We start from the raw sequence: 16,239 nt of genomic DNA on the forward strand, positions 1-16,239 counted from the left end.
AATTCAACAATAAGCAAAGCAACATGTCATCGTGCTTTAACATTTTTTTGTAGTTTTCTCCAATGCTTTATTGGGAAGTGAACTGCAATGCAATTACACTATTCATTAGCCTTTGGTTACACTACACATTCTTTGATAGCTGCATAACTGAAGAAGTTAGGTGCTGCTCAAACCAGAGTAAGACAAGGCAGAGGGTTTTATAATTTGTGTAACAAAAGGAAATACTACATGTTTTCCTGCTGCTCGAAGGTATGTACTATCACTTGTTATGGGAGGGCAGATCAAATGTCTAGTAGTAGGAGACTTGTTTCAGATATTCTTTTTCATTAATTTCCTAAGGCAGAACATACAGAGCATTTAAGTCAAATACAGCCTCAGGCTTCTACTGAAACAAAAATTATGAGCAAGTTCTTCTTAGTGTTGAAAGAGACAAGGGTCACTGTGAGTTAGCAACTATGAGACCTCTTCTCTTGGCTGTCAATCAGCAGTCAGAAGCTGAGCTGAAAGACTGAATTCTTTCTGCTGTACAGATTTATAGATTTATTCCCTCTATAAACTTTCTTTTTCCAAGACTGCTTAAGGCTGCTCCTTAAAAGAGTTTTGCTTGGAATAATGTAAGATTATGATTTTTATAAGCATGCTACTACTCCAGTCAGAATTAGCCTGACATTTTATTTTCTAGTATATGAGATGGAACATGAAGCCTTCAGGATCTTTTGACTTAATAAAAAAATATACTGAAGTTTCTTTTTGCGTCCTCATTGATGCTCATCAGTAGTAACACAGTAGGTGTTGTCATTGCTAGTTTAAAATCTAATCAGTGTGAGATGCAGTGAGTTTCTGGTCATGTATCTTTTGACAGTGTTTATTGAAATATTAACATAATGAATGTTCAAGAGGAGAATCTGTGTTAGTGCTCTTCCAGAAAATGATTGAGTATTCCTAACTGGAAAGAATTTTCAGTGGCATCACAGGACAAGAGAAAAGGAATCCAAGTGAGGTCCCAGGGGGATAGTTTTGGAGGAGACTCTGAACATGACTGATTCTTCTCTATTAAGCAAATTTCACAAACACCTGTTACAGATTTTCTCCAGGAGTCTGAAAGTGGGTCTCTCTTATACAATATACTTTACTAGCACTAAGTGAGAGTCACCATGTGGTTAGGATTCAAAATTTCAATCCAGTAGCCATCAGGATCCTGAACAAATGCAAGTCCTTTCATTTTACCTATTATGGAAAAAAAAAAAAAAGATAAAATTAAGACTACATGACTGTTTCTAAATGTCAAATTGTCAAATATAACTAATTTGAAAAATATTTTTTCTTTTGTATGAGAATTAGTTCAAATTTAGATGGATAATTCTAAAAACATCCAGATTAGGTTTTAATCAGCATTAGATCTCTGTATGCAAAACTGTCAATCCTACTCTCAATAAAGCTGTATTTAAAAGCCACTTCAGAATTCCATCTTTTGTTGATTGAAATTTTTTGCATATGCCCCTGTAAGTGTTCATCCTCAAAATTCAGGAAAATATTTTTGTGCTCTGGGGATGTTTTGATATATTTTCTTGAACTTGCTTTGCTAGTATAAAATCCTGTGTTCCTCTGCCCTGTTCATCTCCCATCACTCCTGACTCCACACTGACATTTTGCCATAGAATTTTTACCTCTGACATGGCTTACAGCACACTTCTGCATCACTTCATAAAGCAAAGAAATGCAGGATAGGATTGTTAGAAATTTTACTGGTGGAAAACATATTATTCCTTAAAACAGAGTCCTCAGAAGTTCTTTTCAACAGTAGATCAGGATAGCACAGCTTAACATGTTATCTTTGAAGTGTTAACCACACACTTGTAGTATACTTGCTCCATGAAGTTATGTACTGTAACAGACCCAGCCTAGCTCTTAATATATTCTAGTCTCAAAAACAACTGAGAAACAGATGTTTGATCAGTAAGGCAGGAAAATAAACCCCATGCTTGATCTCCCAGCCTGCTCTGCAAACAATGTGAAGCCCAGAACTTCCTCCTCCTCCTTGGCATTTGCTGCATCAATTTTGGTTCTGAATTTTAAAAAAGAGCTTTTGCTCTGCCCCCACCCTTTCTCTGCTTCAAGAGTTCTTTCTTGTGATTCCCTCCATTTATAGTCTAAGCTTGTTCTTCTATGTACTTTCATTCCTACCACTGCACAGCTCTAAGTCAGCAACTCTCATTTCAAGCCTCTCACCATTTAACAGACAAATTTAAAAAGGCTCAGAAACTCTAAAATGCTAGAAATACCAAGATCTATTCTTAATTCAAGAAATCAAGTTAAGTTTTCAGCTATACTTATTTTGCTTCAGCTGAGAACACAGTGAATAAGATGAAAATCCCTTAAATCTCTTTTCAATTACTAGTATTATGTGTCTGGTTTTGAATGCATCAGTCCTAAAAATCTCATGAGGTCTTTTTATGAAAGAGAATCCAACTGAAAAATGCAACACCTCTCACCACTTCTGCATTTTGCAATATTTTCATATACACATTCTTTGCTTATATACTCTCTAGATATTTGTATTATACATTATGCAAGTCAATTATGATACAGACTAACAGGGCCATTCCTGCCAAAGCTCAAAGAACAGTTAAAAATATAATAACTAGTAGGTTGTATAGTAGGTGTTAGGTGGATTTACATGAAAATAGCCAGAAAAGTCAAGAATGACTCAGTTTAAATGAGTGGGAACTATTATGTTTTCTGACTTATTTTCCTAAGACAAGAACCAAGCAGATGTGCCACGTGAATTTTTTTCCATGTTACAGTAAATTCTTTAACAACTCTAGGCAGCAGTATACGTGACATGTAAACTATGACATCGAGAGAGGATGTGAATTTCACTGAAGGTCAGGCTGCATACAGAAGGCACGTAGCAGACTGATGTATTATTTTTACTGGGATGGATCCAATGCCAGTTTTGCCCACTCCATAAGGTGGTGCAGGGGTAACTGCTTCTAGAAAGCTCAAAGCAGTGGCAACTCCTAGCAACCATGACCCAGCTTTCCAGGAAGATCTCATAGACAAACTGTATTAAAACAAAAGAAAAAAAATTACTTGCATTTCTGATCGAGACTTACCATCATCTGGTTTCTTCACAAATTTCACTCCTAGTTCTTCAAACCTCTTACAAGCTTTATAGACATCAGGAACAGCAATTCCAATGTGTCCTGTGCAAGAAGGTAAAAAGGGTGAAGTGCATTATAAATATTGCTGAGTGCTCTGTGAAAGAAGTTAGTTTAGTATTTCATGCTGTAGCTCACGTAAGGTGAGTGATTTGGGTATTAACATTATTCTTCAAACAGTTGTCTTTTGAAAATGTCTTTTAATTATGAATGTTAGAGTTGAAGTATCTTGTGCTGTTTAGACAAGAACTTTATTTAGAACAGGAAAAAATAAGATTTTCAATCAAACTGTTATATCAGTATGTTCTTCCTTGAAGTGCAGCTCCATAACAGGATTTTGTTGTATTTGCTCTGTTTAACAGCACATGGATTTTATCATTAATGCTGTTTTTGCAGAGACTGACACTAGTGCTATGCAAGGACTGAGCTTACAAATCACTTCAGGAGCTTTAAATGTCAAGTGGCTGGACGAAGTGTGAAAATTTATTTCACAGCAGTGACCTTTCAAGCACTCAGAGTATCAAATCAAGTCACACAAATAATATCCTCAGTGCTACAGAATTGTCCTTCTACCTTAACTAGTGCATTATACAGCAGATATCCAAGATTAAATCAGTTCAAGCACCATGATAATCTAATACATAATCACAACTGATGTTCTTCACTCAGTAGTTACAATTAGCATGTGTTTGCTTGCCAAAGGATTAGATTCTTGATAAAGAGTGTAACAATGGCTCAGTACTGTGAAACACATTGCTTCATTTATTTTTATCATCCTTCACAGTATACATGCTGAAAGAAGAGAGATAAAGGATGAAAGGCAAGTTCCCTACTTTCCAAGAGTTAGTACATTTTATTTCAAAACTTAAAAACTATAAACACAAGACTAAAGACCTACCAAATCCTCGGGGATCTGAATTGCCATTGTGGTAAGACTGACTGTCATCATTTTCAGTGCCCCAGTTGCTGTAAGAAGTAATTATGATATATTGAAGAAAAGCATTAAAATTAACTAATCCTAAATGTTCAGTTTCCTTGAGGAGGGTAAGTTGTTTCTCCTAAAAAAACAGAGAATTTCAGCTGTTGGCTGCCTTCATTAAACTACAAAGATCTTCCCTAGCCATGGGCTCCAGGGATGGTCTTGGGACTAATTCAGTCATGTTCACATTCCTTCACTATTATTTAGGCTCTACATTTGAATGAGTCAGGAATGAGTCTCATTCAGATTAGAGAGGTTTTGTTGCACAAATCAGTTGAACTACCCATCAATGGAGAACAGCAAGTGAGGGTAGCAGGTCCTGCAGTTAAGTAAAACAGCATTTGGGAGATTGTGTCTGCACAATTATAATGATTAGCAGCATTAACCAAATTGTCCTGTTTACAGGAAGCACATGTTTTGACTTAATATCCCTTCAGATAAGATTCCAAAAGCAATAGTTACCCATTATTAGGTGCTTTGGGGATCCAAAGAAAGGTCCCTAAATTACTTACCCAGACAGTATGCATATAAACATACCAAGTACTGTTTCAAATTAATGTTCACCTAGCAGTTTGAAAGAGCTCTGAAAGAGGAAGATTAACCTTTCCAAGTATCCAATCTCAGATATATTGTTTCTATGACAGTGAAGATGTATCCACAGTAATCATTAAATTTTTATTCAATCTAATGGGATTTACACTAATCCAATACTGTTTAATCACTGTTAGCAGTGTCACCTCTCTTTATGTAAATACTTACTGTGTCAGTTCAAGTGTAGCTTTTCTAGAGAAGGTCCAAGGTGTTCTCTCAGCTTTATCTTTCGGGATATCATTTTTATCTTCATACCCCAGGAAAAAGAGTGAGAACTTCATAGTAGGAAAGTCAAATTTTTGAAGCAGTCTAAAGGGCAATATTATTTTAAAATAGTAACTTAAAAGGGTAGTCAGGTAGCTTGCAAATAAATCAAGATGCTTCCCCTATAGAAAAGTTATTTCCATGAATTTTTGTTCTTCTATAATCCACACCTTAAAATAGCTACATTTTAAAATATCAAATAAAAATACTCCAGAACACATTACAAACCTAAAAAATTTAAAAGAATCAGATGTTTAAAAACCAAACTACCAGTAACTGAATAGAAAAGTCAGTACAAAGGCTTGGATATTCAGATTGTCACACTGTTACTTGAGGGTGTTTCCACAGGAAAACCTTTAACCACTTTAAAATTTCACCAAGGAATAACAATATCTACTTTGAATTTTACTCATTCTACAGAGCTCACTGGTACCAGACAAAGTTTAAGAACACAGCAAACATTTAGATGAAATACATTTACAGTTTCAATAGTTACCTGTAAGGATAAAATCCCTTTCAGATATGACAATTTAATAAATTAAAAATACATGAAACATACATTTTATGTAGGATATTTAACTGGAACAAGTAGGCATGCAAAATTAATCTAACTTCTTTTTTAAAAGGTGTTTTTTGTTTTCACACATTTTCACTACAGTGGAAGTAATTTATTTTACTTTAGTCTGGACTCATATCAAGATGTTTACAAACAAAACAGTATTTTGTTTTGAAATAACTCAAATGCTAAGAATGCACAAAAAGCCCAAGCATGAACGTGTTAAGCTACTGCATGGCAACTGCCTTCCAAAAGCCCTCTCCAGAAGGCTGAGCCTGGACTTTGTCTTCACCCTTTATTGATTTATTCTCTTGTGACTGGAGGCGGTCATAAGGCACCTCTGAGAACTAGCAGAGAAAACTTAATTTCAAGATTTTTAACAATGACTCCTCATTATAAGCACAGTAATAAAAGTTACCAGCTAGCTGCAGGCTCAGTGAAGAGGAAGTAAGCAAGTTTTACCCTGATAATTAATGACCTATTTAAGAAACAAAGAAATTTCTAGTCAAGGCCAATATTAGTTCATTTGCAGCTTAGGCATCTACAGCTTACTGCCAGAACATCCAACTAAGCATCAGCTGATGGGACAGCATTGTTTATGTAGTTAGACCAATTAGTATAATTACATCCAAAAAAAAAAAAATATTTTCAGAAGAACAGAAAAAAACCCCAAACTTATCACAGCATACAAATTCTACTCACGTCATTCCAAGTACCCTTGTATAAAAATCCAATGATTTCTTAGGATCCTTTACTCTTAACATTGTCTGCTGAAATATAAAATCCTGTGGGGAAAAAAGGTTTATACTTTATACATCAGCCAGAATTGAATTATGGATATGAACAAAGATGCCAGTTACTAACAAGTCTAAAACCTGGAGGTTCAGAAGTAACAAAGAGAATTACTCCAAGTGCAAATAAAACCTTTTGTCCTAATTCTATACATACAAATTTGTGTTAAATAAATACATCTTTGTAATGTAATGTTTAAAACAAATAAACAATCCCATGAGTGGTATCATTCAATATGTATTATCAGATGCATCAAAATAGAGTATCCTTATATTTATTATTCTTTTATGGGGCTGTAGCATACATGAACAACTTCACATGCAAGTGCAACAGCCACATGAATATTCAACATTGAGCCTCCCACTGAGCTCACTGAGACTCCTGAGCTCATTAATTTTATTATTTCATGGCACAGGTATTGAACATCTGTCAAACTGGATTATATCTTGCAGCAAAACCGGCCTACCACTCTGTAAAGATATTTTCTTGAAGTCCCAAGGTAACTATATAACAAGAGGCTTGTGAACGATCAAGTGGATAAAAAGTGAATGGTGTAATAGTTGACAGAGGTAATGGGAAAAAAAAAATTAAAAATTCAACCACTATGTTCTCCTAATAAAAAGTAAAAAGGTTTGGGGCGTTTTGACGGACTTTTCTGTGCCGTCCGGGCCGGGACCGGCCAAAGCGCCCCGGAGCGCTCGCTCAGAGCCGGGACAGCCGCGGGCCCGGCCGAGCGCGCCCCGCGGGGTTCAGGGGCTCACAGCGACCGGCCCGGCCCCCGCAGGGCTGCCCAGCAGACAGGCACCAGGGCAGCTCGGGGCCCGGCCACATTTAGCTGCCCCGCCGGGACCCGGCCCGGCCCCATGCTGGCTCCTATGCCCCGCACGTCCGCCCGCTGCGCCGCCGTGAGGCGAACGGGAAGGAGCGGGCGCCACAGCCCCGGGCGCGCCCGTCACCCCCAACCAGCCCACCTTGGTGCTGGCATCCGGCTCCGAGCAGGCAGCGTAGGCTGCCTCGTCCGTGAGCCCGCTGGGTTCTGCGGGGGCCGCCATGTCGGGAGAGGAGGAGGAGGAAGGGGAGGAGGAGGAGACGAGAAGGCGGTGCTGCGCCCCGCCGCGCCCCACGGCGCCAGCGGCCCGGCCGCTCCGTCGCGAGGATGCCCGAGGAGTCCTGCAAAGGTGTGGGATCAGATCGAGGTCTGCCAGTTCATCCCTAATTCACAGCGAGTCCCTGAAGCGCTGAATCGAGCTTTTTAATGTTTGTTTTTCCGTTAGTCAGTAGTTTTATCTGCACAGTTATGATTAAACAACTACTTTGTGAACGCCGTCTACTTGGATAATCTTCTGTTTTAAGGACAAGAGAAAGCAATCCTAAAATGAGTGGGCTGTCTGGACTACAGCCACCAAGAGTGAAGTCAGCAAAACTGAGCAGTAAGTGGGAAAAAAAATAATCCCAGCAACGGTCAATGGTGACTGCTGACTCATTGACCATCCACTCAAAATGGACCCCAGACTCAAATGGAAGGAAGAATTGCACCTGTGGACTAATTAGCATTAGAAGTGAGAGACACAACTAGCAAATACGGGGTTCAGCACTAATTAATAGCAAGATTATGTAATTTGTAACTAATGAATGCTGATGCTTTTGTTTGTTGACATTTATAAATACTGTAAAGTTTTGATTATTGGGGAGCCAGCATTTTGTGTGTTACTACCCAGCTCCCTACTTGGAGCAAACTAGAATAAAAAATAGAAATTCCTTGCCTCAGTGCATGAGTTGATGCTGCACAGGTAACGAGCCTGTGTTCAGGACACCATAAGGACCAAAGGGAAGGAGCTTTCCTGACTGTGGCATTACTTAGCTGAAATGTGGCATGAAAGTGAGGATCCCCTACCGTGACCTGACGATGCACCCCTCCAGTTGCCACCGGGAGGCCAAGTACCACACCAGTGCCACAGCAGACACAGCTGATAACCCAGATCCTCTGGAATGGTGGTGCTTTTGTAAGTCCTGGCAGTTTCATGCTGTTTGGGAATCCTGGCATTGTGCTGTTATCATACTCATGGCAGCCTTGGTTTAGTGTTGACAGAGGTTGATTTCTGATTTTTGCCTCCAGGTGATGGGAAAAGATTTCAAGTAGCACTTGTCACAGAATTGCAGAATTGGGCAGATTCGAACGTACCACAGTGGATCTGTTCCAATCTCCCTGCTCATGCAGTGTTATCCCAGAGTACATTGATTGTGTCCAGATGATTTTTGAATATCTCCAGGGAGGGACACTCCACAACCTTTCTGGGCAATTTGTTCCAGGGCTCAGTTACTCTCACATTAAGAACTTTCTCATATTCTGGTGGAACTTCCTGTGCATCACTTTCTGCCTTTTATCCCTTATCCTATTGCTTGGCACTCCAAAGAAGAGCCTGGAATCATCCTCTTGGCACTCCCATCTGACCCCCCCTTTAGATATTTATACACTTTAATGAGGCATTCTTTCAGATGTCTCTTCACCCTCTGGAGTTACACATTGTCCTTTAGTATAAAAATATAATTTCAGGCCTAATGTGAAGGATAATATTTCTATCAAAGACACAGAATGAAAACCAGGATTGATTACCCTGTGGGGGGAAAAGAATTAAAACTCCACACGATTTGTAATCGAGAGCAAAGCACTTCGGCAGCGCCGAGCTCACTCTGCGTTACTCAAGTAACCTCCATAGGCACATTTACCACCCACACCACCCGCGCGGCCCAGCGGTTCCCAGGCACACGAGATTTTTACGGTGGAATGGCCGTTCGGATTTTGGGGGTCGAATTTGAGCCGGCCGTGCACGGCGCCCTCTGAGCCCCGCGGCTGCCGGGGGGCGTTGGAGCCGCCGGCCCGAGCCCGCCCCGCAGCGGTTACGGGCTCCCGGTACCGGCCCGGCCGCTCCGCCGAACCGGGAGGAGTCTGGATCGTCTGGACCGCCCGCTGAGGGGGGCTCGGTGAGCGCTGCTCTGCCGGGGGCCGCGCCCCGCTGCCTTCCCTGTGAGGGGACACAGCTCCGGCCAGGTCGGTGAGGATCTTCGTCCGCGTCTCTCTCTCTCATCATCCCAATTGCACGCCAAAGCTAAAGTGCAGGCTAAGGCAGCTCAGCTTTTCAGAAGAGAGCCGCAAGGCTGTATTCTCAGTACTCGGAAATCCTCTACTTCTTCCCTCTCATTCTCCCTCAACCCTAAGATGATACATGCTGGAAGCCAGACCTACTTTCCTTCAATGAACAGTTCCTGTAGAGAAGGTTTGGGCCATCCTGGAGGGAAGGAAAGGAGGTTTTGACATAAAAGCATGTTTGTAATTCCAGCTGGGAGAGGGGGGCAGATGGAACTCACAAAGGTTTTTGAAAAGTGTGAGACTCTCACCTGGACCGCCAGGTATCTTGAATATAGATTTTGGAGAGCCAGGGATAATGCAGCCTTTGTGGGTTTTTTAAAGAAAGCTGCGAGAACCCCACCTCTCTCATCTTGTGCTTTAGGGGAAAGTATTAGCTAAAAGCGAACCAGTTAAAAGGCAGGGAAATTAGCATCCAACCTATTCCACTTGAGCGGAATAATCAAGGAGGAAAGTACCACTGCTAACCTTGTAGATGACCAAGCCAGCCATAGAAACATGAAGAAAAATAAATAAATAAAAAAAATTCATTTACATTTCACTTTTTTTTTTTTTTTGTGACTTTCCTAAATTTTTTTTTTTTGGCTTTTTTTTTTTTTTTTTTTTTTTTTTGCGGTACGTTTGCTTCAAGAAAGAGATGAACACTTTCTGTAGCAGGTAGATTGCATGCCTAAAACCATAGAACATCAGCCAATTTTTCACCTATTGCATGGGCAAAAATAAGGAGCAAGTAATGAACAACCAGGTGTTGCTTTTCATGTCTTTCCCTTTGATTTTTCTTTTCCCAAATCAGATAATAATGGCTAAGAGAATGTATAACATTGTTACAGAAGTGGGAGGCTGCCCTTAGGCCTCATATTAACTATTTCTTGATAGTTATCTTGATCCTTACTGTAATTGTACACTGAGCAGAATAGCAATTTCTGTGTATGCAAGTCTTTTCTAAGTTGCTGAATTTGGGTATATATTTTAGAAACCACAATTTAAATACGTCATTTGTGTTTGAAGCCATTTCTATTTCTCAGTAATCAGATATGCACTGAAATTATTTTTAAAACATATTTATTTTATAGAGACGCATTCACACCACAAAACGCACATGTATGAAAAATTGTTTATAAAAAGTATCTCGATCCTTATCTTGACATTTGTAACCTATTATAAAAATGTATATAATGTCTGATATTTTAAGAACTGGAAGAGGATTTGATGAGACTACTAAATTTATATACCTGGAAAGTCAGTTTTGTGATGCTCCTGTCTTCTGCAAAAAGTAAACTTGAAATGTCTGGATTGTTATAAACATGATCTTCTCTTTTCAAATTTCAGATTTTAGAATGGCAGGGGTACGAAAAAATTCTAAAAAAGGTTCAGCCACTGCAGAAGAAGTAGCCAGATCTTCTCAAGCAGCTCAACGATTAGGGAGCCTTTCCTCTTCGTCTCGTTCTTTTGGAAGTCAAAGTTTTTCTAAGATTTACCGCCCTAGTGGAGTACCGAGCGTGCAAAGTCACAAAGCAAGAAAGGTTATAAGTTTCTGATTCTTCCACAGATTATTAAATTCAGTTTATATTAATCATTAGTATAAATCTTTTATTTATTTATTTTATTTTTGTTTAGACTCAGTTCTTTTACTAAATTATTTCTGGCAGAAAGTATTTTTTTCCATGTTTGTAATATTTTAAAATTTTAAAGTAATAGGGGTCAGAAGCAGGAGATATTAGCTGAATAGTTTACATAGAAGCAAAGCTGTACTCAGCTTAGTTCCTGCAAATATTTACCCACCCTAGATACTTTATTTTAAATGGCTGTTTTAACCTTTTTGTGTTAATTTAATAAATTGAAATTTTGATAGTGAACAAGGTAGCCAGTTAATGTCACATAAAAATCTTAAAATCTGACTGTAATATTCTTAATTTTTTGTTTTCCTTGACATATCCTCAGATTTGACTTCACATCTTATAATAGTACTTAATAATTCGTTCTTCTCTTAGCCTCTGAAAATATAGATATTTCTAAAATTAGGGCATTTTGCAGCTGTAAATACAAGACAGTAGATTTCAGCATCAGTTGCAAGTTAAGTAGCAGGTAATTGTTGTGATTGCTTTATTTATTTTTAGCTTGAAAGTCTTGCTTAATGTTTTAGATTCAATATGAAAAAGCAAGAGAAGATCGAAGAGCAAAAGTTAATGCTTCATATAAATACATATTTGAAGTTCTCAGTGCCAGGGTAGGCTTAGACTTAACAACTGTGGAGGAAATGATATTGGATGTCCCTTCGGTGAGTCTGTTCTGTATGCCTGTTTATTTAAATTATTAGTTAAATTATGTAGCAGATTACCCCTCTGATAAAAAGTGTTATCCATCATTTTGATGGTTTTTGCCAGAAAATGTGATTATTAAGGCACACAATCAATCTAAAAGGATACCTGACTAAATGTTTTAGCTGAGTTTCCCGGCAGATTTGCAAATATCCCCAATTTTTGATTGTGGCTTTTACATCTTTCTTACCTCAAGAAAAATATAAATACTGCTGTTATTTTGATTGAAGGGTTTCTTTTCACACCTACCAGTTCCAAACAGTTTCATCCATCTCAGACTGACTTTATTATCTACTAATTATGATCACTTTTGTTTGCTAGGTAAGTTCTCAATGAAATTTATAAGATTGTGCAAAAGTGTGTAACTTACGGGAGCATTTTGAAAATTGGCATGTTGTTAGTAATTAAGAAGTAAGATTAATCCTGCACCATTTAAGTACTATGGAAATATTTGAAAGACCCACTAAGAAATTTCAGTTTTGAGTGCTTTATTTATATTTGGATGTTTAAAAGATTGGGTTAAGTGGGTTTGCAGAGTGTATAGATCTCAAATATGTGGAACTTCTGAAAGCTTTCATTATTTTTGTGTGTTTAGTGTTATCTTTCATGATGTTTCAAAGTGATTAAACAAACAGGAGGAAACAGCTAAACTGTACTTTTAATAGAATATCAAAACTCAGTATGGCTGTTGTGAAAAGATACGACTCAACTTCTCCGATTACATTTTTGTTATTTGGCTGTTGTTGCACCTGATTGATGTTCTGTTTGTCTGTTAAGAGAGATTTGACTTCGCATTTAAAACTCAGCCAGACAGTATCTCCTTTGATAAAACAAGTCAATTCTTAGAACTTCAGTTTTACAATTAAAAGCCAAATTTAGCCTTACTCCAAATTTGTTTGGATTTCATTGTTTATTGATTTTTTTAATCATAAAATGTACTTAGCCTCATTTGTTTGTTTTTTTTCTGCTTACACAACATAGAGATGTGCTAAGTATTGTCCCTTTTTTATATTTCCTAAATGATATATAGTTTTAAATCATTCTGATTTAATGTGAAACTGCTGTTCTACACCAAGTTTGACTAATCCCAACACTTGAGAAACTGAGAAACTTTGGGTTCTTGAGGGGTTTTTTTTCTCATTTGGTTGTGGTCTGGGTTTTTCTGTTTGTTTATTTTTGGTTGGGTTTGGTTGGGTTGGGGGTTTTTTTGGCTGTCACCAGGATCACCTGAAAAATTTTTGTGGTCGAATATTTTCCTGCTCCCAGTTTTAGTTTATTTATAAACAGTTTAGACTGTTGAGGCTGTGTCAACATTGTCCCTCACCAAATTGTTGTTTAATAAATTGCCATAAACATATGACTTTGATATCCATGAGTTAGGTTTTGCCCTCTAAAGTGTTAGCCTGTGTATATATTCACACAGTGGGTGGGAGAACCACATGGACTTGAGACAGCAGATTGATTCTTTGCAGAATCAGTAGCTGGGGGAACAGTTCACTTCTTACCTTCTGTGTAGAATCATACAAGCCCCAAAGTTACTGTTTGTCCTCCTTTTCCTCACAAGCTGGAGTGCTTCTTGTAGTAATGAATTTTTTCCTGCTTTTTGTCCCTGTATTTCAGCGCTTTAACAATTTTTTCCTTCATTATTTTGAGGGTGGCTCTTTTTAATGGATTTTTCTCTACTTTAACCTTGTTATTCACTAGTGCTGTTAACAAAAGTGAAATGCACTTCTAGAGCTCGCTTGCTTTTACTTCTTTTATTTTCATACATCTTCTCACAAGAGTGGCTTTAATTTCCATCAACCTGGGTGTCGCTCATTTTCCCATCACTGTTCTAATTCAGCTTTAATATTTGTTTATTTGGGGGAAAAAAAACCATGTTCATAAGTAATATACCACAACTAGAAGTGTATCCTTTGTCCCTGAACAGGTGATGCATTTCCACACATGCTTGCTAAACTTCTGACCTTTTTTTTTTTTTTTTTTTATGAGGAAGAAGCCATGGCTGAGTCCTTCAGCTGGATGCTTCCTATCTTCTCACAATATTTGGGGATAAACACTGTGGATAAACATTTGGGGATAAGCAGTGTCAACAAAGCTTTAAACAGTAGCATGATCAAATTAGTTTTGCACTTCTTAAAGGCACATAAAAATATTTTGAGTAACATGTATTCACTCTTTGATTTAACAGTTCGATGCATTTGATTCCTTTTTTGCCAAGGGAGGAAGAAAATCACTGAAAATTTTCTATCAAGAAGGAGAGCCACGAGGAATAGGTAAATGTTTAGCAATAACAATACAGGCACATGTAACAGTGCATTCTATTGTTCATTTAGTTTGAGGTTCTCAGAATAAAATCTGCTTTTGCTTGTTCAGAATTTTTCAAGCTTTTGCTCTGAGGGCTGAAAATTTGTATTTTAAATGCTTGCTTCAAGTCAAATTGTTTGGAAAAAACAAAACCTCAATTTTAGCCATACCTTGAAGAAAGACTATAAAGTGTTATTTTGAAGTACTGAATTGGTTGTGACTTTTTCATGTGAGTTTTGCCCACAGTTCATTAGAAAGCACTTTCATAAAATCTGTCTCTGAATTTTCATTTATTATAAATATTTGAAATTTTTCACATTTCATGTGTGGCAGAGAATTAGAATGTAATGTCTGAAATCACTAATGATTCACTAATTACTGCAAATATTGTTCTGTTACTTATTTATATTGAGCCATCAAATTGCATAGGAATATATCCACAGCGGACCTGAGGCCATCTCGAAGTCTCTCTTTTCTCACTTAGACCTGACATCTTTTTTGGTAGGATAAATGAAAATAAAGTACCTTAGTCACCAGCAAATTGTTTCAGAACTATGGGCCTGAGCAAATTCCCTTTTCAGTGCATTACAATGCACCCAAATAGGTTTGTAAGATACATGTTATATGTTTAGTGTAGTTTTGTAATAGTATGATTAATTACAGTTAGAAATTATACTGTTTTTTGTTCTCTGACCAAAGAAGAAAATAAATTATTTATATGTTCAATTTTATTTCCTTATATTTATTTCAAGCATTTTATAATACCCTCATTTTTAAAAAGAGTCATACCTATGAAATTCCTTTCCAGAGTGTGGTCGAGTAATTCCAGATGTTGAAAAAGGAAATAAAATGTTTCAATTTTATTTGGAGAAGACACCAGACAAAGTCATGGGACTATGCTTATATTTCGTTCGCTATAAGAATGAGACATCCATAAATGAAAAAACTATACATGAGGTACTCTCTCATTTATTGTAACAACTGAAAACTTTAAAAGCAGCTATTTTTTGTTTCATTTTTTTTTCACAGTTGTCACATAACTAAAATTAGTGGTAACTTTTTTCCTCTCCATTTTGGGTAAACAGCAAATAGCTGTATCGCTTCAGCAAATACTTGTGAATTTAGTGTCTTACAGGATTCTTGTTAAAGAAATAAACATTAATTTCTCATTCTCCTTGATATTTTTCAAGCAGTCAAAGCTGCTAAGTATATTTTAATTGTGATCAAAATCCCTAAGCTACAAGGAAACACTGAGAAGACTTTATTGCAAATACCAGGAGACAAAAAGTTTACCTTTACCTTTTAATGCATTTTGATAAATAAAATACAAAATTAACATTTATCCTGTGTGAATTATGTGGCATGAGATTTTCTGCTTTACAAGACAAATTCATATGTAAGTGTGGGCTTCATTACTGTTCATAGCTATATGTCTTAGCATTTGGGCAGTGCTCAAGGGACTGTAAATTGATAACAAATAATTTCACATATGTATCTTGTAATTAGTATTATTTCAAATTCTTCAGACAGAAAATCCATTATTAGTTTACATGCTTTATATTTGACATTAAAATGATCCATTCCTTTTGAGACCCAAGAAGGTGAAGGAGAATAAACACTATCAGAATTAAGATACAAGTTCTGTCTTTATCAAGGGCCTCAGTACTGGTCATAAATATCACTCTTCCATCAAATACCTTCCCAATTAATTCCAAATTCTGAAGGGATAAGGGAAGGAAATTTATGTTCTAGGAAGTTTGTTACGTGATGTATGTTAATACTTGGTTATTTTAAGGACATTTTAAATACTGGAATATTAGAAATAGTCAGACCTTCTAAAGTTTTGTTTTGGAGAGTAGGAAAAAATTTAACTTGATTCAAAATAATATATATTTAGTCAGATAATTGCTTCTTATATAATTTCAGATAACGACATTCAGAGAGTTTTTTCCTACTTGCAATTCATGAGTTAGTACCTAATTGTGGGTGAGGGCATTTTTCTACCATTTCAGAATTTCCAAACTCTGTGTGATAGACTAATGTAACAAAAACATAACTAGACAGCTTTTTTAAACTGTATTAAATAATTATTGACTTCCCTTTTTTTATTGAAAGTACTGTCTTAT

General features: G+C 37.2%; 2 protein-coding genes across 2 annotated transcripts in view; one reads left to right on the forward strand and one right to left on the reverse strand.

Moving 5' to 3' along the window:
* Positions 1-42: 42 nt before the first annotated feature.
* Positions 43-7,438, reverse strand: GLO1 (glyoxalase I). The gene is made up of 6 exons (XM_041404209.1): positions 7,315-7,438; positions 6,254-6,336; positions 4,900-5,040; positions 4,060-4,127; positions 3,117-3,206; positions 43-1,227 (listed from the first exon to the last, which is right to left on the reverse strand). The coding sequence occupies exons 1-6, from the start codon at positions 7,393-7,395 to the stop codon at positions 1,139-1,141; spliced, it is 552 nt and encodes a 183-aa protein (XP_041260143.1). The 5' UTR covers positions 7,396-7,438; the 3' UTR covers positions 43-1,138.
* A 3,450-nt stretch (positions 7,439-10,888) lies between these two features.
* DNAH8 (dynein axonemal heavy chain 8) overlaps positions 10,889-16,239 on the forward strand; it is a 116,221-nt gene continuing 110,870 nt past the window's right edge. Inside the window, exons 1-4 of the mRNA XM_041404276.1 lie at positions 10,889-11,011; positions 11,632-11,766; positions 13,998-14,082; positions 14,922-15,070. Of these exons, the coding sequence (XP_041260210.1) occupies positions 11,746-11,766; positions 13,998-14,082; positions 14,922-15,070 (255 nt within the window). The 5' untranslated portion in view covers positions 10,889-11,011; positions 11,632-11,745. The remainder of the gene's footprint in view (positions 11,012-11,631; positions 11,767-13,997; positions 14,083-14,921; positions 15,071-16,239) is intronic.

Source organism: Onychostruthus taczanowskii, unplaced genomic scaffold, assembly GCF_017590055.1.
Source record: "Onychostruthus taczanowskii isolate IOZ18803 unplaced genomic scaffold, ASM1759005v1 scaffold21, whole genome shotgun sequence".
Lineage (NCBI taxonomy): Eukaryota > Metazoa > Chordata > Aves > Passeriformes > Passeridae > Onychostruthus > Onychostruthus taczanowskii.